The 27,993-nt window shown below is 40.2% G+C and overlaps 1 protein-coding gene across 3 annotated transcripts; it reads left to right on the forward strand.

The window, feature by feature from the left end:
* The first annotated feature begins 1,479 nt into the window (after positions 1-1,479).
* On the forward strand, positions 1,480-27,762 carry LOC127033885 (interleukin-1 receptor-like 2). 3 transcript variants are annotated; one of them, XM_050922189.1, is made up of 11 exons: positions 1,480-1,682; positions 2,548-2,617; positions 3,965-4,220; positions 6,450-6,636; positions 8,338-8,500; positions 12,189-12,254; positions 16,789-16,912; positions 18,972-19,108; positions 19,784-19,927; positions 21,661-21,828; positions 25,034-27,762. In XM_050922189.1, the coding sequence occupies exons 2-11, from the start codon at positions 2,557-2,559 to the stop codon at positions 25,420-25,422; spliced, it is 1,695 nt and encodes a 564-aa protein (XP_050778146.1). In that variant the 5' UTR covers positions 1,480-1,682; positions 2,548-2,556; the 3' UTR covers positions 25,423-27,762. The 3 variants fall into 3 exon arrangements, with proteins under 3 accessions (XP_050778146.1, XP_050778147.1, XP_050778148.1); XM_050922190.1 differs by lacking the exon at positions 12,189-12,254; XM_050922191.1 differs by lacking the exons at positions 1,480-1,682; positions 2,548-2,617 and adding an exon at positions 4,692-4,802 and having other exon boundaries at positions 4,155-4,220.
* The last annotated feature ends 231 nt before the right edge of the window (positions 27,763-27,993 follow it).

Raw genomic sequence — 27,993 nt, forward strand, 5'->3', positions numbered from 1 at the left:
AGATTGGGGAAATATACCATAACACCCACACCAAAGGCTCTTAAGCAAAGTAAACGCTCATGGGATAAGAGAGAAGGTTGTCTCATGGATCAGAAACTGGTTAAAAGGATGGGAATAAATAGTCAGTTTTCACAATGGAAAATGGTTATCTGTAGGATCTGTGCTGGGATCTGTGCTATTCAGCATATTCGTAGATGATCTGGAAAGGGGAGCAGGTAGATACTGAAGTGGCAAAGTTTGCAGACCATACAAAATTACTCAAGTTAGTTAAGTCCAAAGCAGACTGTGAAGAGTTACAAAGGGATCTCGTTAACTCGGTAATTGGGCAACAAAATGGCAAATGAAATTCAGTGTTGATAAGTGCAAAGTAATTCATATTGGAAAACATAATTCAAACTGTACTAAACTAGAATGATGGGATCTAAATTAGCTGTTCTTACTAAAGAAAGCAATCTTGGAATCAACTTGAATAGTTCTCTGAAAATAAATGCTCAATGTGCATCAGTAGTAAAAAAGCAAACAGTATTAGGAACTGTTAGGAAAGGAATAGTTAAGACAGAAAATATAATGCCACTATACGAATCTATGGTATGCCCACACCTTGAATGCTGCATGTAGTTCTAGTCACCCCATCTTGGAAAAGGTACAGAGAAGAACAATAAAAATGATTAGTGGTTTGGAACAGCTTCCTTTTTGAGGAGAGATTAAAAAGACTGTTTCTCTTAATCTTAGAAATGAGACAACTAAGGGAGGAAAAGATAGAAATCTATAAAATCATGAATTGAGTGAAGAAAGTGAAGTGTTATTTACCCCTTCATGTAACACAAGAACTAGGGGTCCCCCAATGAAATTAATAGGCAGCAGGTTTAAAACAAACAAAAGGAAGTATTTCTTCACACAAGGCACAGACAACCTGTGGAACTCATTGTGATGCTGGCAAACCAGGTGCCAGCTCTTACCAAGACTGCAGGCATTAGCTAAGAACTAACAGACTCATAGCTGGAGATTGGACCAGTTCACCTGTGAGTTAGTTTTGTTCGAAATTAGTCTTATTAGAATGTATTTAATGTTTAGATTGTGAAATGTTGTAAGTTGCTGCATGCATGAATCTCACTTTTAATGTCTATTCTGTGCTACAAAAAATACGTAAGTTTTGCTTTATAACTTAGAAAATGTTTGTTCTGAACCCAGGTATGGGAATTGTCCCCCTCAGCCATCCAGAAGGACTATCAAAATAAAGATGAGCCATCAAGGAACATCGCAGTACAAAGGATTGGTTAATGGCCCTATCACACCTGGGAAAAGCTGCGTGCAGTGAAGCTCATCCTATGGACTTGAAAACTGAATGAAGGAAATAAAGTCACAGGAAATTTGTCCATATTTCTTTGCTGTTTGAATTCTGGGAGGGCCAGAGACTGAGGCAGATATCCTCAGACACTTTAAATTGACAGATCTCTACAACTCTGAGACTAACAAATTTATTTTAGCATGAGGTTTCGTGAGCTACAGCTCACTTCTTCAGATGCATAGAAGAAGTGAGCTGTAGCTCACTAAAGCTCATGCTGAAATAAATTTATTAGTTTCTAAGGTGCCACAAGTACTCCTGTTCTTTTTGCGGATACAGACTAACACGTCTGCTACTCTGAAATCTCTACAACTCTGTCACTCTAGTGATTGAGATGGTAACTCATTTGTGTGTATATATTTGCTTGCTTTAACCTGTAAATAACTCTTATTTCTTTTTCCTAGTTTAATAAACCTTTAGATAGTTTATTACAGGATTGGTTACAGGCATTGTCTTTGGTGTAAGGTCCTCTGTTCCAATTGATCTAGGGTAAGTGACTGGTCTCTTAGGAATGGAAGCAACATGAATATTGTATGATTTTTTTTTTTTGGTGTGACCATTTATCACTGAGTCCAGCTTGCCTGGGTGGCAAGATAGACTGGAGAGTGTAAGGGAACTGTCTGTGACTCCATGGTAAGACTGTTACACCAGGAGTTCACATTTGTTACTGGGTTGGTGACATCTAATTATAGAACACACCACCAGTCTGCCCTGTTTTTGTCAGTCTGCCCTGAGGTAGGCACTCGTGAGCTGCTCCAGACAGCGTGACACGCGTTGACAGGATATGTTGTGAAGGTCAAAAGTATAACTAAGTTTAAAAAAAAGAACTAGTTAAGTTCATGGAGGATAGCTCCATCAATGGCTATTAGCCAAGATTGTCAGGGTCACAACTCCATGCTCTGGGTATTGCTAAGCCTCCGACTTCCAGATGCTGGGACTGGATGACAGGGGATAGATCACTTGATAATTGCCCTGTTTTGTTCAATACCTCTGAAGCATCTGGCACTGGCCACTGTCAGAAGACAGGATATTGGGCTATATGGACTGTTGGTCTGACCCAGTATGGCCGTTATTATGAGAACCTGGTGTACAAAAAGATCTATAAAAATACAGGTTACAGTGTGGACGCTTGTAACTTTTGTTCTGCTCTGAGTTGAACTGCTTTGAGAAAGACAATACTGAATTTATTTTTTTCGTCCTAGTAAAACGTAATGGCTGCAGCTGTGTTTACCTATAGCGTAATCCTAGTGTTTCTGTCTTCAGTGAAGGCAGGTAAGTTGATCAGATGGTTTCTTAATTACCTCCTCTGAAATGTACTCTTTAACACACATATGTATTAAAGTAACTTACTTCTCAGATACCCGAAAACAGCTATTTAAGAATAGAGATTTAGTAACCAGTAGTGGTGCTTGTCTGAATTCTATATTTAGGGTGTGCTGTATTTTCATTATAAAACTGTGTGTCTTTTATTTTTGTGATCTTAAGTTGCCCTGGTGTGAAGTTTGTCAGTGCGTTATGCATGCTTTCCACACATAGGCATTTTTAAATGGGCACTGGAAAAAGTATTGAATATTCTAAATCTGACATACATTTGACATTTTCAGTGTGGAGAATTCTCAAGACCTATATCTGTAAATCTTTCAGCATCTGTGTATAATCCTACAATGTATACACCTTGTTGTTCCAGATCTGGGAAGGTTAGGCTGACAAATTATTTTACAATCCCAAGGCCCCATGTATCTGTTGATTGCATGCTTCAATTGACAGCAAAGCAGCAGAAAGCTTATATAAGCAGGGGACAGAGTAGCAGAAGTTGGAAGTGACCACGTCATAACATTCTCCTTGTTTTTCCCACCCTGCCCCAGCATGCAGACTTGAAGAATGTAGAAGAACCTTTGTACCAATATTTTGTGATAAGGTGTCTGCACGTTGGGATGGAAAAAGTCAGATAGAGAATAATTACTTTTTCCTGGAAGCTGGCATGCTTCTCTTGCATTCAGCATATTTCAGAGTGAGAGTTGATCTTGGCTAAACTAGTCCTTTATTGCTTTGTCTGATGGAACAGTTGAAAACTGGACAGTACTGCTACAAAACAACGTAGGGTGAGATTTTCCGAAAGTACAGAGTTAGCCTAACTCTGCTCTCATCAAAGCCAATGGTAAGCTCCTGTTGATTTCGGTGAGAGCAGAGGTAAGTTGCTATTTAATGTTTTTGAAATTCCAACTCAGTGCAGAAAGGGAGGTGAAACAAAAATATGCAATCTAAACTCAATGTGGGGCATTCTAGATAGACAAAATATAATTACCGGTACTTAAACTGGAATTTGTCTATGACATTGAAGCTAACAATTTCTAATGATATTCTCTGATTCCTTCACATAAAATAGTCAGAATTCACTTTGCTGGGGAACTCTGTGGCTTCTTTGTAATTAGGATTTCACTAACAGAATTTTTGTGTATAGTTGTAGGATATCATTTAGTTTATAAATGCTGGAGCTGCCTGTCCCACAAGAGTATTTAAGGATGAATATTGAAAACCTATTAAAGAAATAGACAAATTTGTCTCCATAGTTCTATACTCATGTCCTTTTTCACATTTTGTCTCCATCATGTTTTTTAGAGGAATGCCAGGTACATGATGTGCTGCATAGTCAAAATTTGATATCTGTACTGGTAGGAGAACCGCTTACTATTGATTGTTTATTACATAAAATACTGGCTCTTCAGCACATGAATTACAGCTTGACTTGGTATAAAAGTGGGAGAAAAATGCCTGTAACTCAAGTGAAACTTTCCAGAATACATCAGCACGAGAACTTGCTTTGGTTTATGCCTGCACTTTTAGAAGACTCAGGATCCTATGAATGTGTCATGTGGTAAGAATGTGTTTTTAACTTTGGTTTTTTTTTTTTTACAAAAGCTACATCGCTGTAGATGTGAGTTTGAAAAAGAATCATTAAACAAATATCTGAATTATTTTTCTGATATTAAGTCTGGGGTTAGCTTGTAGTTTTTCCCTTCACAAATATTTATAGTTTATATTAAAAACAGAGCCATTCATCTTGATTTACAGCAGAGCTGATTTTGATGAGGCTGTTAAACTTTATTGGAAAAGAATCCCAAGTACATTAATCGCTGACACGACTTCATGATTAAGGCTGAAAATACTAATTATTTTCTATGGAGGCTTTCAATCTAAAAGAGGCTTTTTTTTTTAATTTGAATATTTTTTCAGAATTTTGATTTTTTTTTTTAAAAAGAAAATTATTGGAAATAAAATTTTCATTTTGATTGGAATTTAATGGAGTTAAGTTTTGTTTCTTGGTAATATATTTTGTTTCATGTAGTTGAAAATCAGAAAATTACAAACGCTGCAAAAAGTTGTGATGAAAAGCACTTTTCCTTGAAAAACTTTTGGATGAAACACTTTCAGCCAGCCCTTGCCATGATATCATGAGGTTTGTGTCTATTCAGATATCATGATATGACATGACACAATGGTGGTAAATCCTCAGCTGGTATTAATTGCTATAGTTCCAGTTACTTCAATGGAGCCATGACAAATTGCAACTGTGGAGGATCTGTCCCAATGATCTTTTCCCCCAAGAGGTGCACCCTGGTCCTGCTGCCCAGCTTTAAAAACTCATGCCCATCCTAACCCTCTTCAGGCCTCCAGAAAACCATGTCTAGCCTCAATTTCAGTTGTAATCTAGATGTAACCATGGTCCCAGAAATCTTTCCCTGTTCTGGCCCTTGAAGAACTAAGAGTTGATCCAAACTGATGTATTCCAGGGGTTCTCAGACTTTTGTACTGGTGACCTCTTTCACATAGCAAACCTCTGACCGCCCTTATACATTAAAACACTTTTTTATATACTTAACATCATTATAAATGCTGGATGCAAAGTGGGGTTTGGGGTGGAGGCTGACAGCTCTCGACCCCTTATGTAATAACCTTGCGACCCCCTGAGGGGTCCCGACCCCCAGTTTGAGAACCCCTGATTTATTCTTTCCCAGCTGCAGCATTCTCCTGGACCACTGAAAATCAGTAATCATATTTGTTTCTTCAGCATAAGCCAGTTGCCTGGATACTGTTTGAAGGCCAGTAGCCAGGGTATGATGACGTTCATTCATGACACGTATTTGCACATAGGAGGTTCATACCCCAGTTCGAACAGTGTTTGTTTGCTGTGAGTTTTCAGGGATTGGAGAAATTTTTGCTAATTAAAACACTACTAGCAAACAAATTCTCTCAGACTTTTAGAACAGTCAGTTCATTGACAGTCTGAAGTAATTAGGCAGACCCAAAGAAAAGGACTCTGAGAGCAGGTTCTCTGGTGTAGTGCAGCAGCTGGTCTTGCACCACTAGTGGACTCTGACCCAAAAATCCTCTGGTCATAAAGCTGGCATAAGCAGTTCAGGGAAGATCACGCCAATGTAAGGACAAATTTCTGGTGATACAAAGCCAGTGCAGGGGCTCTTAGGTTATTAATTTTCCTTGCTGCCAGAATAGCTGAAGAGGAAGCATAGCTAGATGACCCTTACACCACACCAATCCTTTTATCTCCTTCTTTGCAGCCTTAAATTAGATCAGCTTGAAGGCTGTTTTAACTTGGAAGAGGGATTGGCGCTGCACGCCAAATTTGGAGGAGTGCAGTGGAAAGCTTTACGCCATGTGGGTGTACATGCTGATCTGCATTCTGTGCAGCTTAGTTTTCCCTCAGGATCTGTCTCTTAATTTGTTCATAGATACAGGTAACATTTTATGCAGTGTCATACCTGACCAGGTCGTCGGGTTTTTTGGTAATTGTATGGGCTTAATGGATTATGGAATGAATGAAGGAACTGATGCTAAGGAATGCAGAGCTGGGGGAGAGGAGGGGAGCAGGGTAGGAAATTCTTGTTATAGGACCCTCTGACAGTCAGTCTGCTAGACAGCAATGGATTTGCTTCGGTGAGTGGGAGGGGGGAACCTGTGTTCCCAACTTTCCAGCCTGATGTTAAAGCTTCGTTAGAACTGGCCAGAGAGATAGGGCAGCAGGTATGAAAAGGATATAAATATGAAAAATTAGAAGTGTAATTCAGCTGCTTTGTTTTCATTACAGGAATTTAACAAGTTGCAACAAAATATATTTCAGCATAACAGTTTTCAAAAATACTGCTGGTTTGTGTTTTAATGGGGATTTTCTCTATGCTCAAGAGATATCCGCATCATCAAATGAAAAGATTGTGTGTCCTCATCTAGACTATTTCAGAGATGAGAAAAATACTTTACCCATTCACTGGTATAAGGTATCAGATTATGGGATCTGTCCCCTATTTCATTTTCAGCCACTGTTTTGTGTTTTAACTGATGTTTAGAATTGATAATGGAGGGTGGGGAGAAAGAATAGATCAAGACTTTTTTTTCCTGTGACACGGGATGTACATGTGAGAAGACTTGTATGTCGTGGTGAAATTACTATAATAAAGTGTAGATAAGCGTGTCTATTTTAGCTGCCCACATGATACTCAAGGAGCCTATTGTTTTGAAGGTGATTTCATCTTCCCCTTCCCTCATATCGAACAAAAAAGGGGACGTTAACAAAAATATCCAAATATATAGGTAGTTTCACAGTAGGGTGAGCGTGTTCTTGAAGAGGGTGGCCTGATGTGTAGCCAGACTTCAATGTGAGTTGAGGATGCTAAGCCCTGTCTTGGTTGTCATATTCCCTTCATGCTTCAACCACTATTCCAGGGGATATGTGTCCATGCTCATGACGGGTTCTGCTTGATAACAGTCCAAAGCAGTGTGGCCCAATGCATCTTCCTTTTCATTATCTGAGTCAGATGCCACCAGCAGAAGATTGATTTTTCTTTTTGATCGTTCGGGTTCTGTAGTTTTCTCATTGGAGTGTTGCTCTTTTAAGACTTCTGAAAGCATGGTCCACACCTCTTCCCTCTCAGATTTTGGAAGGCACTTCTGATTCTTAAACCTTAGGTCGAGTGCTGTAGCTATCTTTAGAAATATCACATTAGTACCTTCTTTGCGTTTTGTCAGATCTGCAGTGAAAATGTTCTTAAAATGAACAACATGTGCTGGGTCATCATCCGAGACTGCTATAACATGAAATATATGCAGAATGCAGGTAAAACAGAGCAGAAGACATACAGTTCTCCCCCTAAGCAGTTCTGTCACAAATTTAGTTAATGCATTATTTTTTTTAATGAGCGTCATCAGCATAGAAGCATGTCCTCTGGAATGGTGGCCGAAACATGAAGAGGCATACAAATGTTTAGCATATCTGGCACGTAAATACCTTGCAATGCTGGCTACAAAAGTGCCATGCAAATAAATGTCTGTTTTCACTTTCTGGTCACATTATAAATAAGAAGAGGGCAGCATTATCTCCTGTAAGTGTAAACAAACTTGTTTGTCTTAGCGATTGGCTGAACAAGGAGTAGGACTGAGTGGACTTGTAGGCTTTGAAGTTTTACATTTGTTTTGGTTTTGAGTGCAGTTGTGTAACAAAAAAAATCTACATTTGTAATTTGCACTTTCACGATAGAGATCTCACTACAGTACTTATATTTCAATTCACCTCATACTATTTATTTTACCATTTTTACAGTGGTAAAATATTTGTAATAAAATATTAGTGACAACTGTACCCTTTGTATTCTGTTGGAATTGAAATCAATATATGTGAAAATGGAGGAAAAAATCCAAAAATATTTAATAAATTTCAATTGGTATTCCATTGTTTAACAGTGCAATTAAAACTGCAATTAATCATGGTTAAATTTTTTAATCTTGATTAATTTTTTTGAGTTAATTGCATGAGTTAATTGTGATTAATCGACAACCCTAGTTTTAACGTAAGATTCATATTGAACCTAACTGGTGAAATGACGTTGCCACATTCCATGGGAGGAAATATTTGAATTTTATAGTTTTTTAGCACTGTATTCTTATTCTCTGTGATTTAACGGAGCACTTTTTGTTGTGTTTAGGAATGTAATCTGATTGACAATGAAAGATTTCTAAGCTGGGATGATGATCTCATAATAAATAGTGCAAATGTAAATGATTCAGGAAATTACTCATGCAAAATGACATATACTTATATGGAAAAAGAATATAATATTTCACGAAACATTTATGTAACTGTTATAGGTAAGTCTCTTTTTTATTCTTTGGTGTATTTGTAGAGTTCAATGTTACTTTTTTTTGCAAATTTAGAAGTTTCAGTCAATTCATTGGTTAGTGTGGATTCAAAGGAATGCCAAATCGGACAACTAAGATATCGTTTGTTAGTAATTCTTTTATAACTTTAAATTTAAGGGAGAGCCAGAAGACTGAAAAACACTAATATTTTGTTTGTTTGTTTGTATTACAGTAAAATAAATAGAGATTCCAGTCAGGATCTGGGATCCCATTGTGCTAGGAGCTATACAAACACACAGGAAAACACAGGCCTTGTCTGGATTAGTTTACAATATAAGGGTCTGTCCTAAACTGGGGATGAATGTACTGGTGTAACAGCACTAGTACTACACATTGAAGCAAACTCTAGGGGGAATGCACTTCCCTGGTGTAAAATGAGGCTTGCACTAGTGTCGCTTTTCCATGATTTGAAACTGGGAGCATTTGTATTGTACTAATGCCACCCCTCCCCCGCCCCCAGTGCAAGCTCTGTTTTAACCTGGGACAGTTCATCTACACTGGGGTCTTACATCAGCAGCAGCACCAGTACAAATACTTTCAGCGTAGACAGGTCCTGATTTTAAGACAGGATGTGACAGTTGTGTTTAAGAAACAATCAGAGGAAGGAGAATTCTCAACGAAAAGATCTGGTGGCCTAACTAGTGCTCAATTTGGTTGGCTAAATAATCCCCAGCAGAGGAGAGGAAAAGACTCTAAAGCCACTTTCCCACTCCCTTGATTCTGATGATAAAATAGCCCCTGTCCCAGGTGACCACTCTACCATGTACACTGGCCCCACCCTTCCCTTGCCCAGGTGCTGCCCGCACAGAGTAAGGTGGGAGTGCATGGTGCAGAGTTAGCTTTGCCAGTTTTATGCCAGGGCAATTTCTAGCTTTTCTTTAAGAGCAGATTTTAGGCTGCCTTGGTCCTCAGAGCAGCACAAATGACAGCAGCTGAAGATCTGGCCAGATGAGTTAGATTCATTTTTCTGTATGATCCCCTTTTCCTACTTTACTGATTTGTGTTTTTATTTCTCACCTTCTTAAAAATAAATATGTCTTTATTCTTGTTCTTAAAACCTATTTTTGTAGTCATTACCATTCCACATTCTTAAAAGTATTCACTACACTTGCAAGTTTTTCTAATAGTATTTTAAACTGTTGCTTTCTCCAGTGTTTTTGTGAGGTTATTTTTAATAATCACTGCCTTTGTTTATTTACCTCTACTTTTTTGAAGCCACTGCCTTTACTTATTTTATATATTAATTTAAATAAAAAACCACAGTCAAAGTAACTCATCCCATTACTTGGCTACTTCTCATCCACTGCCCCTGCCCGTCACTGTTATTTCCTAGCAATAAAGTGTCCTTTACCAGCACAGAATAGCCGCAACCATTAAAAGCACTAGGCACTGAAAGTCCGTGATTGCTACTTGAAGCCTGAATGTGCTAGGGAAGTAGGGGAATATGCTAAGGAGCAGGGATGTTGGAGGGACTATACTGTGGATTAGGATGAAGGGGGAAGTGTATGGGGCAGTCTGGGCATGGAGACGGATGGGGGTGCTAAAGGGACAAGGGAAGAGGAACGCAGCTCTGTGGGTGTCTGGGAAGGGGGTGCAAGATGGTTGGGAGAAGATGAGCATGAGAGATGCTAGGCTTCTACAGAGGGACAGAATATATGTTAGCCGATAGCTATCCATGTGAATAACTGTGGTGATACGTGTTAAAAACACACCTGGAGAGTTCCCCACACAGCTCTTCATTAACTTTCAGTTAAGGTTGCCAGAATCTGCATCCCACCGACTCAAACTCCAAAAAAGCAAAGAAATAAGCAGTTAGGACATTCAACCCCATATGCTCCAATCATCTGTTCCCCTTCTGAACCACAGCTACCTCTCTCCACCCTCACTCCACCCTCCGCTACCTCTCACCACCTCTCGCCACCCTCACCCTCAATCAATATCCAATAGAGTCTTCATATTAGCGGCGCCTCTGTTTTCAGCAAAAAGTTGCCATTATCCAACAGTTTCCAGTAAGTGGAAGGAGCTTTACAGGGCTGCAGCCAGGGATGGAAGCACTGGTACATGCTTATCCTGTGCCCCAGGATAGACCACAGATAGGGCAGCAGTGGGGAAGAGGGCTGCTGCCTGGATGCTGGGGCTTTCCATAGACAATGAGGGAACTGGGGACCTGCACAGTATCTCTCCCTGAGCTCTCCAGACTGCATCCTGCCCTGGTACTGGGGGCCTAGGCTTAGCACATCCCAGCATCCACATGCTCCAAGGAAAGCCCTGGCTGCAGGCAGGTTTGCAGGACTGCAGCCAGGGAAGGAAGCGCTGGGACATCCTGAGACTGGTCCCCTTGTCCCAGGACAGAACACAGCTTGGAGAACACAGGGAGAGGTGCCATGCAGCGCCAGCACTTCCTTCCCTGTCTGCAGCCCAAGAGGGAAGCTTTTGGACATGCTGAGCATCAGCTGCAGACAGGTTTGCGAGGCTTCCACTCACTAAGACAGGATAGTGGACCATTCGATGGACTGTTGGTCTGATCCAGTGTGGCCAGCTGCCAGTAGATTTGAGGGGCTGCAGCTGGGGAAGACACATTCCTGTCCTTCCTACTCTGGCTGCAAACCTGCCTGCAGCTGGGGCTTTCCACAAAAACTGTTTTCAGTAGTGGGCGTGCCTGTTGCCAGTATACAAACTGTTTAACAAAATGTTTCTGCTAACAACCTGGAGAACAACCACTTTTGGTTACTAAGCAGTATCTGCTGTACTGATGTTCAGACCTGGAGCACTATAGCCATAATTTAGTGCTAAAGTGAATTATAATTAACTAATGCTCTGTGGAACCACTGTGGTCCAGGAGCTTTAGCACTGGATTGAGTCTTCAGAGACCTGAGTTCTAATCATGACACTGCATAACTTGGAGTAAGTTGCATCACTTCTGTTCCTCTTTTTTTCCCTCCTGCCCTGTTCTGTCTTGTCTGCTTAGATCATAAAGTCTCTAGGGGAAAGGACGGTCTCTTACTATGTGTCTGTACAGTGTCTGGCATGCTGGGGCTGTAGAAATAAGAAATGGGATGGAGTGGCAGGGTATAAAGGTTTTAATAGCATAAGTTTGGGTTGGCCCTGTCACCCATCACAAATTAAGCACAACTATTTGATAAGAAAACGGTTCTGATTTTTTTACAAAACTAATATTAAGATATTTGCAAGTATTTCTGGTATTTAACTTGATGTAGTTCATCTTTTTTGATCTGGATTAAGTAGAGAACTGTTATCCTGGTCACTGCAAAGAGGGATGGAGCGGGGAGAGTGAAGGGTTGTTGATATTTTGGGATACTGTAACTGTTAAAGTGTTTTACCTCTTCCTCTACTTTTCTTGGTCTGTTTATTGTTTTATGGAAGTTCTTCAGAAAGAAAAGAACAAGCAAATGCAAAACAAACATATAGAAAAATACTTTTTGAAAAAGTTTGAGATTCTTTTCATTGCAAAGGAACAGTAAAGGCTACAAGCAAAGGTTTTGTGTTCTTGTTTTGCAGTTCATCTATAAACCACTCCTGCCTATTAGTGGTGTTTCTAAACTAGTGCTGTACTAAATGTCCTTGTGATTATTTCTGATAAAATTTTGTACTTATGCATTTTTAAAAAAATTTTTAGAGACCCCACTGAGGAAGAAAACTGAAATTCTTTATCCAAGAAACAACACAATTGAAGTGGAACTTGGTAAGAAGTGGGCTCATAGCACATTATAAAAAATTAGAGTATTTTGTCTCATTGTCAATCCATAACCCCTTTTTTATGGTCCTCAGACTTCTTGAGTCTGGGAAACCTTTCCTATATTTTCCCAAAATTCATTGAACCTCCATTGATATTTTTATTTTTGTAAAAGGGGGTTGATAGGTTCTTCATCTATCTCCTGTCAGTCTTGTTGGGATTGCTAAAAAGGCTGAGGCTCTGGCTCTGCTTCTTCACGGCTGAAGTAGCAGCTGCAAAGTGGTCTACTTGATATCTTTTGACCATCTTACATAAATATTGAGTAACTTGCAGTGAGGAGAATAAAGGGGAGGTTTAGAAAAGGGCAATGAGAACAGTTAAGGATGTGGAAAAAATGTAATAGATTTGGATTGTTTACCTTAGACAGGGCCGGCACCAGCTCAGCAAACAGGTGCTTGGGGCGGCCAAGGGGAAGGGGCGGCACGTCGGGCTCTTTGGCGGCAATTCGGTGGTGGGTTCCTCTTGGAGGGAAGGACCTACCGCCGAAGAAGAAAGCGGCACGGTGGAGATGCCGCCGATCGCAGCTTTCTTTTTTTTCGCCGCTTGTAGCGGTAAAAACCCTGGAGCCAGGCCTGACCTTTGAAAGGAGGTGAACAAGAGGGGACATGATAGACATCCTCCCCACAAACAAACAAAACCCCACCCTGCTCCAAGCAGAGTTTTGATCCCAAAAAGGGAAAAGTGCCAGAGACTGCACGGTCTGCTTGGGATTGTGCTACTGCTTTTGACTTCATCTGGAAGATGTTCAGATGCCATGTTGACAGGCGCCAATATAAAACTCGAAGATAGATAAAAGTATATATAATAATAAATTATATCTAACATACGAGCTTCTGCTGTTCTTGTCTCCTAACACAACGAGAAGTCTTTTGATTAAAGTAAAAAGGTGGCAGATGTGGAACTAAGTGCTTTTTGCACAACGTGTAATTAGATTGTAGAACCTGCTGTGACAGGAAGTCTTTGAGCCCAAAACTTAGCAAGGTTCAAAAACTGTTTTGGATGTCGATAGAGATAAGAATAGCTACACTTTTTACAGTTAATGATATGATTTATTTTGGATGGGATATTAAACCCCATGCTTCAGAGCTTTAGCCCATGTCTAACTGTTAGAGATCAGGATGAGACGTAATGTGGAGGGCAGCTTATTTCACATCTTCCTACCACAGAGTTCTTGTACCTTCCTCTGAAGCATCTGGCACTGACTTCTGTCAGAGGTAGAGTACTATGTTAGATGGACCTTAGATCTGATCCAATGTGGCAAATCCTATGTTCTTAAATACTGTCTAATGAATTGGAGTGAGGTGATCTCATAGACTTTAGGGTCAGAAGGGACCAATGTGATCATCTAGTCTGACCTGCACAAAGCAGGCCACAGAATCCTACCCATCCACTTCTATAACAAACCCCTAACCTATGTCCGAGTTATTGAAGTCTTCAAATTGTGGTTTGAAGACCTCGAGCTGCAGAGAATCCACCAGCAAGTGACCCGTGCCCCACGCTGCAGAGGAAGGCAAAAAACCTCCAGGACCTTGCCAATATGTCCCTTCCCCAAATGCCAGGGGCGCCCACCCTGATTCAGTGTCTCATTTTTCACCTTCCAAGGCTTGCCTTTAGAAGGGACTTGAAAAGGGGGCTGGGGAGAAAGGGTAAGTGATATTGCTGCTTTGAGATGTCTAAAAATACCTGGCATGTGTTTTCAAATTTTAAAATAAAAACCTGTTAGAAGCTGGGACTGGACTCGATAATTGCCCGGTTCTGTTCTCTCCCTCTGAAGTATCTGGTGCTGGCTGCTTTTAGAAGACAGGATACTGGGTTAGATGGACCATAGGTCTGATCCATTATGGCCATTCTTATGTTCTTAACCAAACCTGCATTTTTGCATGTTTTTAGACTGTCCAGTCGTGTCTTTCCTGTCCGTGTGTGTTTGTGTGTGTATGGGGGTGGGGAGAGGATAAGAAGGAACAGAATGGGATTCACTTGCAGACTGAGATGTGCATTGTGATCTTTCTCAGCCCTTAAGTGAAGAACTAGGGAATGTCGAAGCTTTAACAGATTTTTTTTCCCATTAGATCTTGAAAACTCTATAGGATGTTTTAGTTAAATAGATGTTAACAAAAGCAAACATAACAGACTTTTAAACAGCCTGGATAAATGCCACTCCTTTCAGGCCCTGATCCTACAAACACTTGTTCACATGAGTAACTTCACCAGGGGTGGCTCCAGGCACCAGCGCAGCAAGCGTGTGCCTGGGGTGGCAAGCCGCAGGGGGCGGCCTGCGGGTCACTGTGGGGGCAGCAGTCAGGCAGCCTTCGGCAGCGTTTCTGCAGGAGGTCTGGTGGTCCTGTGGTTTCAGCGGTAATTCAGTGGTAGGTATGCCAAAGGCGCAGGACTGGCGGACCTCCTGCAGAACTGCCACTGAATCTGCATGACTGGAGCAGACCTCCTGCAGAAAAGCCCGCTGAAGGCTGCCTGAGTACCATGCTTTGGGCGGCAGAAAACACAGAGCCACCCTGAACTTCACACATGTTTACTGGATTGGGCCTTAATGAAATTTCCCTTGCTTGGTATTTGGAATATCATTCTACCAGTCTTCTGATTATTTATAGAGTCTCTCAGGGAAAATAAAGCAGGTAAGATATGTGTATTCCTAATGTGTTTTTTAAAAAGAGAGGGGGAGACCCTTAAACAAACCCTCACTTCATGTCACCTTAGTCTGTTGAAAAGAAACAACAAAGACAGAAATCTATGTTTTCCCTTGTGGGTCACCTTTAACCCTAGAAATGGGAAAACCTGAAATTTTTACCACAAATAAAATCATTCAAAAGTTGTATAATTAACAAGAAAAAAAATCACTGCTTTTGTTGCTTCATATCCTGTATGCTGTTTGGCTTATGAATTCTTTGGGGCAAGATCCTTTACTTCTGAGGCAATTGTGCTCCACTGTGCATGTGCAGAATTCATGTCCAGTGCAGAATTTATTCCCCACAGAAAATACATTCTGCCTAAGAAGTTCTGCAGTTCTGCCTTTTGCTCACAAGGGGCATTGTGGCACCAGAACAGCTGGCTGACTGGCATTAACATCTGACAGTCATCTGTGTTCATTATAGCAGCTTGTGGGTAGAGCTAGAATGGGGTATATGGAGTTTCTGGGGGGGTCATGGGCTGGGGTCCAGAAGAGCTAATTGGGAGCACAGGTTGGGATGTGGGCTCAGGAGCTAGTGGAGTGACAGTATTGAACCGGAGGGGCTCCAAGACCATATGATGATGATGGGGGATAGGAGGGCTCTGGGGCTATATGGGGATGGGGGCAGATGTGCCTGTCTGAATGGGAGAGGCTTGGGGTCTGCATGGGAGAGGGTCCACAACTCCCTTAGAATCCTGCCTGCAAAAGAAACTCTTCCATACTTCTCCCACCCACATCCAACAACCCTCCAAGATCACTCCGAGGCTCCTTCCTGCTCCCTCAGCTCCTCCATTACTCCTTACTCCCCCAAGTCTTTGCACTGCTTCTGTGGGGTGCAGAAATACAGTTCTGTATTGTAGTTTAAATGAATTACTCAAACTTCTGTATTAGAATGCTTAGTAAGGAATCTATTTGTCCAAAAAAAAAGAATTCCTGAATCTTTTTTTTTGTCTGTATTGTTACAGACATACTTGCTGACATGTGTTTTGAAATAAATTTCCAAAATAATTGGAACTGGTGTATTTATATTGTGTTGTTTTGACAAATAAAATATGCACAATTTTGCAGAATTTTAAAATGTGTGCAGAATTGTTAGGCTCAGACTTCCCCCAGAAGTATCCCTTGTCTTCATGCTTGTGTGAAAAAGCATTTAGTTCACTTTTGGTGCTATACCAACAATAATAAAAAGTGGTTCTGGAATTCTACTTTCAACAAATAGGGTGTTATGTCTTCTACAATAAGAGTCTGTCCAGCACACTTCAAGAACATTTTTGCAGGATAAAGAGCAACTGATTTTGTCCTAGTGGTCTGCTGTAACTGGACCACATGTAGAAAATGACAAGGTTTGTGATATATTTAAATCTCTCCTAATTGTTGTGGATGGAAGAGTTTTGTATATGTTCTTTTATGAATTTTCTGCTATGACCTTTTCAAGCTTTGCACTGAAGCCATAAACCTGAGAGAACATTATTTCATCCATAGATGTGTCAAATTTAAGAGGCAATTATGGTCATTTTGTTCAGAGTAGAATTAGCATATGTATTCTCTGAAGGGATTAATTGACTGGGCTCTTTATAATTTGCTGTAATTAGCTCTTGTAAAACAAACAGCTAATGGTCTGACAAGGCATCTGCTAAAGCTTCATAATCTGCAAACTACCTCCTTTGTTCTGTCAGATTGCTCTTTAGATATTTGCTGGTGTTGGTTGCTAATATTTCCCATGCTCCTTTACATGAGTGGATCTCATGACTATGCAGAGTAAATGGTATCTCATGGCCATTTTCTAATGCTATTTTTCAGGATCCAATGTTATCGTGGACTGCAATGTATCAAGTTCTAAAGATAATTCAATTGGAATATCCTGGAGAGTCAATAATACTTTAGTCAATTTTTTGTTTATGGGGAGAGTCCAAGAGGGAAATCAGTAAGTATACTTGCATATAAAAATGTATATGAGTTGATCACTAACTGCAATGTATGAAAATACCCTTAGAGTTTGTAATGCCTCTCTTTGCTTCCCAGGAGGGATCCTATTTCTGTGTTTCTTAAAGACCAATTTGGACAACTAATGTCCTGCTAAACTTCAGTAGACCCTAGGAGAAAAAATAACATGGGTACTTTGGAACATATTGCTTTAGAAAAAAATCTGTTCACTGGGCATGGCACCATTCAGGGGATATAACCCCCAAGCATCACCAGTCTGCATTGGTTTTACCTGCTACCCCAAGAAAAATATTCCTGAAAGTTAAGTATATAGCTACTGAAGCAAATTTGTCCAACAGCTGCATATAGAAACCTCATGTGCTTTTTAGAAAATAGAATACTAGCAGTTTTGCCAACCCTGAGAGTTCAAAAATCATGAGTTAGGTCCTCCAAAATAGCAAAATTGTCTCAAAAAAAACATGAGATTTATAAAAATAGATTTGGGGTTCTTTCTGTATGCCTTTTGGTTTTGGGATTTCACTTCAATCTCATTTTTAAGCTTTTCTCTTCAGTTATGAGGGCTTGAAATTTTTTCTTTTTAAGTGAAGTCTGAGAGTCTCAAGAAATTTATTCAATTACGTGAGCTAGGGCTTTCAGAAAAATGCCAAATACCATGAAACTTCATAATAAAATCATAGAAATATAGGGTAGGGAAGGGACCTTGAGAGGTCATCTAGTGCAGCCTCCCCTCCCCCCATGCTGATGGAGGACCTAGACCAGTGGTGGGCAACCTGCGACCCATGGGCCACATGCGGCCCATCAGGGTAATCCACTGGCGGGCCGCCAGACAGTTTGTTTACATTTGCGCATCTGCCTGAAGCTCCCAGTGGCCGCGGTTTGCTGTTCCTGGCCAATGGGAGCAGGGGGTGGCTGTGCAAATGTAAACAAACTGTCTGGCGGCCTGCCAGTGGATTACCCTGACGGGCTGCATGTGGCCCACAGGTTGCCCACCACTGACCTAGACCATCCCAGAGAGGTGTTTTGTCTAACATGTTGTTAACATCCTCCAATGATGGGGATTCCACAACCTCCCTTGGTAACCTATCCCAGTACTTGCCTAAATGTATAGATCGAAGGTTTTCCTACTATCTAATCTCAGTCTCCTTATTGTAGCTTCAATGGTCAAGGGGTACAATTGATCAGCATCCCCTTTGTAACAGCCCTGACTATGTTTGAAGACTGTTACCAGGTCCCACCTCAGTCTTATTTTCTCAAGACTAAATATACCCAGGTGTTTTTTAACCTTTCTTCATAGGTTGTTTTCTAAACCTTTTATTGTTTGTTGTTGCTCTCCTCTGGACTTCCTTCAAATTGTACACATCTTTGTCAAAGTGTGGCTCCCAAAACTGGACACAGTACTCCAGCTGAGGCCTCCCCAGTGCCCAGTAGTGTGGAACAATTAGCTCCTGTCACTTACATACAACACTCATGTTGGTGCATCCTGGAATATTAGTTTTTTTTGCAACTGCGTCACATTGTTGGCTCATACTCAACTATGTCTACTGCTTTCCCCTTATCCACTTTGCCAGTAACCCTGTCAAAGAAGGAAATTAGGTTGTTTTGGTGTGATTTGTTCTTGACAAATCCAAGTTGGCTATTACTTATCACTGTATTATCCTCTATATTCTTACAAATCAATTGTTTGAAATATGAGAGTTGGCAGCACTGTCTGTATATAGAATTGCCTCATGTCTCTCTCTCTCTCTCTCACTGGGCAATGATAGCATGAATCTTTTTGATTTTGATTGAGAGCTCCTGGTGCTGTCTCCCTATGTGTCTACACATGAGGCCATGCTCTTGACTGGAGTTCCGAGGTACATCTGTAATTCAGATAATTTATAATCGTAGACTCCAAATATCCATCTGTTTTGAAAAGATTAAGGCACATTTCAGACATTTCTGAAGATAAAATATAACTATTGTCGTGTTTTGCTTTCAAATGAAGAAACCTGCCTAATGTGGCTTTTATTATTTTAATTATTCACTACCTTTTTGGATAGAGAAGATTCTTTCCCAGATGGGTACTTATTCTCTACAGTGACGCTCAACATCACAGAAGTGAAGCAAGAGGATTATGGACATCAGTTTGTGTGTCATGCTGGTGAAGTTGCAGCCTACATTGCATTAAGACAGCCAGGTCAGGCATTCAGTCTTAATAATGTTCTGAACTGCTCTCGTAGTCAGGAGTTAATTTAAAAAGGAGATGAGGAAAATGCTTTGAAAAGGGACAGACTAAGGGGATGTGAAAACTTGGGATAATGGGCAGGAAAGGGGCTATAAAATCATTAGTAAATCTGGAAGTAGCTTCATTAATGTCAAAGGAGTTACTATAGATTTACTGATAGCATTATTCACCAAAACAGCAATGGTAAGGCAGATGGAGTAGAATACATATGGAAAAGCACATTCTCAATTTACACCAGACATCTGGTTCTGAGAGTGGTGCTTCTCCAGCCAGCGAACCAAAATGTTCCATGTTCTCGTGTCCAGTCATGACAGCATTAATTTCAAGTATTGAATACCTTCAATGAATTGCTTACAAACAAGCTGTAGACCTGGAATTATTCATCAGCAATTATTTGGAATAATGAATACATTCAAGAAAATCACAATCAGTTTGCAGAAAATTAGTGAACAGAAAAAGAGGAGAAAGATGTCAGATTTTTATTACAGATTATTCACACAGTTATAACTGTCTTTAGACAGCTTAAAAGGGCTCTAATTTCAGAATTCTACACAGTTTTTTGTTTGAATGTTCCTTGACCAATGCTGCCATTTCAATATATTACGTATTTTTCCCTTGCGGATGTAGTTCGAAATTTTCTAGGATACTTGATTGGAGGACTCATTGCACCAATGTTTGTAATAATTGTTGCCATATTAATCTACAAGTATTTCAAGGTTGACATTGTGCTCTGGTATCGAAAATCCTGTCGTCCCTTTCTGAGTAAAGAAGGTAGGTGTGTATAGCATGTAGCTAATATACATGGGATACAATCCCAGGATTCATTAAGAATTCTTAAGAGAATAATGTGTAGCCTTTTTAAGCAGGAGCAGATGCAGGAAATGTCCCTGAATGAGTAAGCTTGCTTGGAAATTCCATCAGTGTCCTTTTTTGCAGACAATGTTCTCCAACATATTTTACGCAAAGTCACTTATGAGTGCAAATCCCCTTTTTAGATGCCGAAGTACTTCAGTATGGCTGTCTTAGTGGTGTCATTTTTATTTGTATTGTGGTAGTACCTAGAAGCCCAGAGACCTCTTGTGCTAGGCTCTGTACAAACATATAGCATCTCTTCACTGAATAGTTTACAATTTAAGACTCCATAGACAACAGGTGGATATGATAGACAGTCAAGGGGAACACAGAGGTACCAATGGAATGATACTGGTTAGCATGATAGGCAGTTATCAAAGAACACCACTGTTTTAATCATTGTCCAATGTAAGTATCATAACAGAGATGGAGGGTTTCGAAAGAAAGGACAATGCAGTACTTCTGTAGATATTGATATGACACTTCTATGAGGCATAGGGACAGGATGGGAGAAAGCGTGCTTGTTGGAAAACCATTATAATTTTAACTGTAAGATGTGAACCTATGATTCATTGAAGGTGAAAAAAAATAGGGGTGCAGTCTTTGAAAGTGCAAAATGTGCTCCAACAAAAAAGGAAGTCTGCCTTTTGAAAATCTGGGCTTAAATGCACTTTGAACAGAGAGTGTGAAATGCCTTATATATGTAAGCTACCAGACTTTGGCTTGTGTAGTTAGTAAAGCAGGTATGTAAATCTACTAGAAACATAAACCTTTTTCAGGTTTATCTGCTCTCTGCTTTGCAGGGAAACTATTTCTAACTGCGAGACATGCATACTACAAAATACTTACAGCTGCAGAGCAGTTCTTGTAATGAAAGGCTGATGTCACCAAGAGCTACTGCTGCAGCTGACAAGGTGATAAGGTAGTTTCTGACTCAGTGTTAAAACAGAAATCAGAGTGGTTCTCAATCTTTTCAGAAGACTGTACCCCTTTCAGGAGTCTGATTTGTCTTGCATGCCCCACATTTCACCTCAGTTAAAAACTCTGGCTTCAGCAGTGCATGGTAGAGCTTGGACTACGGCTTTCTGCCCTGGGCCCCAGTGAGTCTAACACTGGCTCGGGTGACCCCATTGAAATGAACTCCCTCCCAGTTTGAGGATTGATGTTATAGTATATAGAGCAGTATAAACAAGTCCTTGTCTGTATGACATTTTAGTTTGTACTGACTTTGCTAGTGCTTTTTATGTAGCCTGTTGTAAAACTAGGCAAATATCTAGACGAGTTGATGTACCCCCTGGAAGACCTCCTGAGTACTCCCAGGGATGCGCATACTCCTGGTAGAGAACCACTGCGCTAAGGTAGCAGTGAATAACTTCTAGCCAGCCCTGCAACTCTTAGTATTTTTCATTCTAAATAGTTAATAAAACAGTAAATTTCCACAATTTTTATATTTGCCTGAATAATTAAATGCAGTTAATTTTGGTATTTTTTTCAGCATTTAACAAAAATTGCTTTGTTATTAACCTGTGGTTATTTGTATGTTATATTCAGACAATTAACTATGCAATAAAGTTTAAAATAGAAAAGGTGGGAAAATATTCTTATTCCTTTAAAATTTTTGTCTTACAAATCACTGCTTCTGCCTTGTTCAGTTTCAGATGGGAAGATTTATGATGCATATGTATTGTATCCAAAAATCAACAAAGTAGATTGCATCTACACACCAGATAACTTTGTGCTAAAGCTGCTTCCTCAGGTTTTAGAGAGACAGTATGGATATAATCTGTTTATACTTGGAAGAGATGATTTACCAGGAAAAGGTAAAATGAAAAATGATTGTATTCTCTCATTGCCTTTAAAGTAGAACCGGGTGAGTTTTCTCATCATTCTTTTTGAATACTAAAGCAGGGCAGGAATGTTTCACATCAGTATGGTCTCATGGGTCACATCATGACATAGAGGCAGGAGAGTAAGGCACCAATTTTTATAATAGTAATTTTGGGAATATAGATGCTCTGAAATATTTTAAATTGGAGCTAGGTTGGAAGTGGAAGGAGAGAAGGCCACTTGACATTCTTCTTCGAGTGCTGGCCCCTCTGTGTATTCCACTGTGGATAGGCATTCACTCCATGCACCTGGAGCCAGAGAACTTTTGAAAGCAGGGTTTGTTGGTCCACACACATTCACCCAGGCTCACTTCATGCCTCTGACTGAGGAGGTAAAGGACGAGGCAGACTGACTGCCTCTTCTTGTCCTTCTCATGGTCCAGCTCAGAATCTCTAGAGTCCCAAGCTTTGGCTTTCTCTTTTATTTATTAATAGATATCTGTCAATATTTTTGTAGTTCTAGAATTTTAAAGTTTTTATCTGATAGTTTTAGTGTTTTATGGTTATCTAGTTAGTCTCTCCTGACCTGGGGAGCACCTCCATCCTTCCCAATTTAGGTACTGGACTATACCCAGAACTCTGGGCTTCAAAATTTGTGTTTCCTCCCTGCAATCCTTCTCAGTCAGAGACGACCACCAATGCTGCGTGTGCTGCCTTAGGGTAGTTCACATCATGACAAGGGCAGGAACTTTGTCATAGGAAGCACCTAATGGAAAAGGCCAAGAGGCAGCAATCAGATCAGGCTGGGGGATTCCCTGCTTCCCCCCAGCATACATCAGCCTGATTCTGCTAAGAGTGCATCTCTTGCCATGAAGTCTTACTCAGGAGCAAAGAAGTCTACTCCACAGATTTCTTGATGGAGTCTTGTTGGGAGAGTAGGGAGCATTCTCATGAGCATTAGGCTGAGTCCTCTTCCAAATCTACTTTGAAGAAGTCGGATTCAGCCCTGTCTAAACCGAGCAAGTCTATAAGCTCAGCCCAAGACAACCTAGTAAGTTCTATGTCTCAGAGCCATGACAAGAAAGCCTACTAGTTTAGGGCTTCGTTGGCACCAGATTGTGATCTGGACCTGCAGACTTCTAAGTCCAACATCACCATACTCCCACACACTTTTTGGGGTTGTGTAGCACTCTTTTTCAATACCTGGAGTACAGTGGATAAATGGGTGCTGAACATCATCCATTCTGGCTGTACGATATAGTTTATGTCTCTCCCTCCTTCAAAACTTCCTTCCTCATCCCCTCATGGGGGCCACTCTCATGATAAGATTCTCAGACAAAGTGGAATCCCTCTTACAGTGGGGAGCAATAGAGGTTGCTGTTCAGTACCAAGGGTGGGAGGTTTACTCGACATACTGGGATCAGACTATATTCCTCTCAAAGAATCTCAGAATGGATCTGATTGTTTAATTGTCCAGTCTCCCGTCTCGCCACATAGGGTAAGAGCTCATTCCACAAGAGGGCAAGCAGCGTCTCTGGCATCACTTCAAGAGGTGCTGCTACTCGATACCTGCAAAGCAGCTACAAGGGGCTCCATCCACATGTTTGTGAGACACTATGCCTTGGTACAGGACTCCTCTGCTGATACATCTTTTGGAATCACAGTCCTTCATTCAGCTCTGCCATCAACAACCTCTCACCCTCCTCCTATCTGAGTACTGCTTCTCAGTCACCAACAGTGAATACCCATAGAGACCAGCACTAAAAGAAGAGAAAGTTGCTTACCTTTTAGTAACTAGAGATTCTTCGAGATGTGTGGTCCCTGTCTGTATTCCGCTACCCGCCGTCCTTCCCCTCTGCTTCTGATCTTCTGTGATTTGAGGTAGAGAAGGAACTGGAGAGACAGTTGGTCCACCCCGACCTTTATCTCCTTGGTTGGTGACACAAGGTGAGCCAAGGCACATGTGTGGACCAATGGACACTACTTTCAAAATTCTCCAGCTCTGAGTGCATGCAGAACATAGAATCATAGACTTTAAGGTCAGAAGGGACCATTATGATCATCTAGTCTGACCTCCCGCACAATGCAGGCCACAGAATCTCACCCACCCACTCCTGTATCAAACCTGTGTCTGAGCAATTGAAGTCCTCAAATCATGGTTTAAAGACTTCAAGGTGCAGAGAACCTTCCAGTAAGTGACCCATGCCCCACACTGCAGAGGAAGGTGAAAACCCCTCAGGGCTTCTGCCAATCTGCCCTGGAGGAAAATTCCTTACATCTTGGGAAGATGGATTTTGGTCATCTTAAAATCAGAAAGTGACTTTAAGACACTTTAATGCTGGGGCTATTTCTTAGCGTGCGCGCACACACACCCACTCTCTAATTTCATATGAAATCCTCCACATTTAACACTGAATCAGCAAAAATAGTAGATTGTTTTTGTTTTCTTACAGAAAGGGCCAAAAGTCTGCAGTGTACGCGGAAAAAAAGAGAGCTGTTTCAGCCCAGACATGTCTAGTACCCCCTAGCAAAACTTCTTGATGTCCAACACTGCTCATTAGAAATGGAAACAGTAGATTGATGCATGCCTGGCACACAGAGAGAGACAACATCTCCCTTTATTAAGTGACTCATTAAGGAGAAGCAGGGTTTTGCAGCAATCCTGCAGGTGAGAATTATAGTTTTGTGCAAGAATCGTAGGGCCATATACAGTCATGGTGTGGTAATAGTAATACTACTACTACTCAGCACTTCTAAATCACTTTTCATCCAAAGCTGTCTTGTGTATCCACAGTAGAATACAGATAGGGGACACACGTCTTGAAGAACTTCCAGTTACTATAAGGTAGGTAATTTTGCATGGATTAAAAAAAACCAAAAGCAGATCAGCTGTATCATTAAAGAAAGGCCTAGAGTGCACCTCTAAAAATGTTACCAGCATAGCTATGTTGGTAAGGTGTATGGTTTTCTTGCCACCAAAAAGCTCTGTAGTGTTGACACAATTATACATGTATAAAAGTGTATGTATAGCTTATTTTGCTTCTCTACTGGAATATGCCAGTATAATTCTGTCTATATTAGCAGAGGGTTGCCACTTTAATTGTGCTGACATAAGAAAAAGTAAATATCTATTTTTAATGGGGAGCGAGAGATTCTTTTGTGTAAGCTAAAAGTTGATCATTCTTTGTGTCTTTTACAGCTGTGGTCAATGTTGTTGATGAAACCATTAAACAAAGCAGAAGGCTTATAATTGTATTAGTACCAGAATCGTCAAATTGCAGTTTATTAGAGGATATCTTTGAACAGCAACTGGCTGTGTACAATGCTCTTGTCCGGGATGGAATTAAAGTTATTCTGATTGAGCTAGATAAAATAAAGGATTATGCGAACATGCCAGAATCAATTAAATACATTAAGCAAAAGCATGGGGCCATCAGATGGAAAGGAGACTTCACAGAGAAATCTCATTCAGCAAATACAAAATTTTGGAAAAATGTCAGATACCAAATGCCACCCAGATGTCCAACTTTTTCAGAACTACACTTGCTGCCAACAGCCTTGAACACCTTTCAAACCACAGAAAGATAAGGCATGTGTCACTTTAATGGACCTGGGCAGCTCCATTTTGAATGCTGTTTTGATGGATTTTGTTAGAATGCTGATTGTGTACATGGTAAATGGATGAGTTCACTTAAAACCTTTTAGGACTGCATTCACAGTTTAAAGAAAGCTAATTCTCATTCCTCTGTGCAGAGCTAACCAGCAGGATACACAGATGTATTCCTTCAATGTTATATTAATGGCAATATTAGAATGATGGCAGCGGAAAAGAAGCACTGAACACAGCAGAAACCTCTGGGGGAAAAATAAGTTTTTAAAAGGACACTTAAGAACCTTTTTGAACAGTGTGCTTCTAGAAAAAAATGTATTCAAGCAGATTAAGTATAATGAATATTCTGTTATCTTTTATGTTAACTGGGTCCAGATTTATATTGAGTTTTGTTAGTGATATTATATGTCTTTAGCCTGTGATACAACTGCAGTAGTTAGAAGTGCAGTTCATTAATCTGTTCTTTATCACTAGCTTATTCAGTCCACCCAAGTTAGACCCTCTTCATCCTGCCACCAAGCATGGTCAGACATTGCCATGCATATCCTGCAAAAGCTCATCTTACTCTGAATTGTAGATCTTCAACTCCCAACAAATACATTTTTAGATGAATATGAACAGTTTGAAAGATGGAGGCAGTTCAGCTGAAAGATGCCACAGTGATTAGTTTTTAAGCATATTACTGAACATACTTTAAATGATCTGGAAGAGGGGCAAAGGATTAAACAGATGTAAAATGTTAAATTACTTCACTGATAATACTAATTTGGAGTATGAGGCAAGCCCCAAGAAGAACAAAGTAAACATATGAAGGCTGGAAATCCATGCGTAAAATGATACAACCTAATCCAATGAGATTCACTAGAAGCATTACAAAATGTACCATACTGAACAGTCAGTGACCTGGCAGAAAGGCAGACTAGGTGATCGAATAAGTCTCTCCCATCTCCTAGCGTCTAAGAATTGATGAGAAGTGATAGCAGTGTGTTTAATATTGGTCAGGTATAAGTATTAAGTTAATGGGGCAAGTGTGGGAGATTTTTTTTGGTTTGATTTTTAAAAAATATGTGCCATAGTTGCAGCTGATTTTTAATAAATTTCCAGTATTGTTTTGAGTTGATTTTTGAAGCAAACTGCAGGGATTTGATGGTATAATTTCCTCTTGTATAAATTATAAAGACTGCTAAAGCTTCTTACAGTTTTGTCTAAGATGTAACCCTTCTGAAGCAGTGGTGTATTGTTAACCAAATGAGACTGAATTACCACACAGAGGTTGCTGGCCAGGAGAGGTGACAAGTTTTAGAAATGATACCTTTTTTGAGAAAAGGAGGCAGGATTTTCATTGACCTTTCCTGGCACAATGGAGGATTTAATGTTTGCAGGTTGTAATAGAGTAGTCTGTGTATAGTTATCCAAGTGTTCTGACTACAACTGCTAAGAAATTAGTCTGCACTGAAGAGGACCACAAGGGCCTGGGATATGTTTAAGATACAGGGATTTACAACAATGAGCTAGTCAATGTATTGGCTTTCAGTGGATTACAGGTGGAAGGAAATTTGTATTTTTGTATATGATAGGAAAAAAATCATGCTCTTGAAATGAAGAGTAGAGTTGCAAAGTTCACATTGGTCATGTGAGAAATGACAACCTGTAGGGCAGACCAGATAAAACTGGAAAACTGTGGTGAAATTTGGGAGATCAAATATCGAATATCTAAATGTATGGATACAATACTGACCTTCTGTGGATCTACTGATTGCCTTCTAAATTAGCCAGAAAAGGTTATTTCACTCTGAAACTAAAGCTTAAGGCCCCATGATTACAATGGGACTACTTGCAAAAACAGTTAAGCGTGTGTGTGTTTGCTTGCCTGGGGGCCTGTGACAAGGGGGACTCTCAATGCAGATAGAAGTTGGCTATGTAAAAGGGCTCTGACTCCTGACATTAATCTGTAATTGGTTTGAAATTAACAAATCCAACCCCTAGTATTGACTATAGATGCAGTGTCTTCTGTGAAGTTTCATGTATTGATTGCAGGATCCATTCTTTTTTAATACTGCTTAATAAAATAATTTGCTCAGGGTCTGATAAGTATGGTTTATATTATAGATATTTTAGCAAGTGCAGTAATACATTTTTGTAATTGGCTATGATCAAAGGCGGGTATGGGAAAGTATGAACTTTATGTGCTCTCAGGTTCAGCAACAAAAGGAAGGAATTATGTCACTGGATCAAAACTGTGCTTATAAATGTTCAGTATCTATATTTTACATATGATAAATTGTATCAGTCAATGAAATCTCCCTCTCTCTGTCTCTCTCTAAAACATACATATTTTTAAGATAGAGTGACCAGCCAGCAAATGTGAAAAATCGGGATGGGGGTAAGGGGTAATAGGAGCCTATATAAGAAAAATATCCAAATATTGGGACATCTGGTCACCCTGTTTTAAGATAATAAGAGAAATATAATGAAACCTCCAGACTGTTGTTTGAATAGAGTGGGAATGGTGGTGCTATCAGGAAGAAATATTTTCAATCTATAGCACT

Source organism: Gopherus flavomarginatus, chromosome 1, assembly GCF_025201925.1.
Source record: "Gopherus flavomarginatus isolate rGopFla2 chromosome 1, rGopFla2.mat.asm, whole genome shotgun sequence".
In the NCBI taxonomy this organism is placed as follows: domain Eukaryota; kingdom Metazoa; phylum Chordata; order Testudines; family Testudinidae; genus Gopherus; species Gopherus flavomarginatus.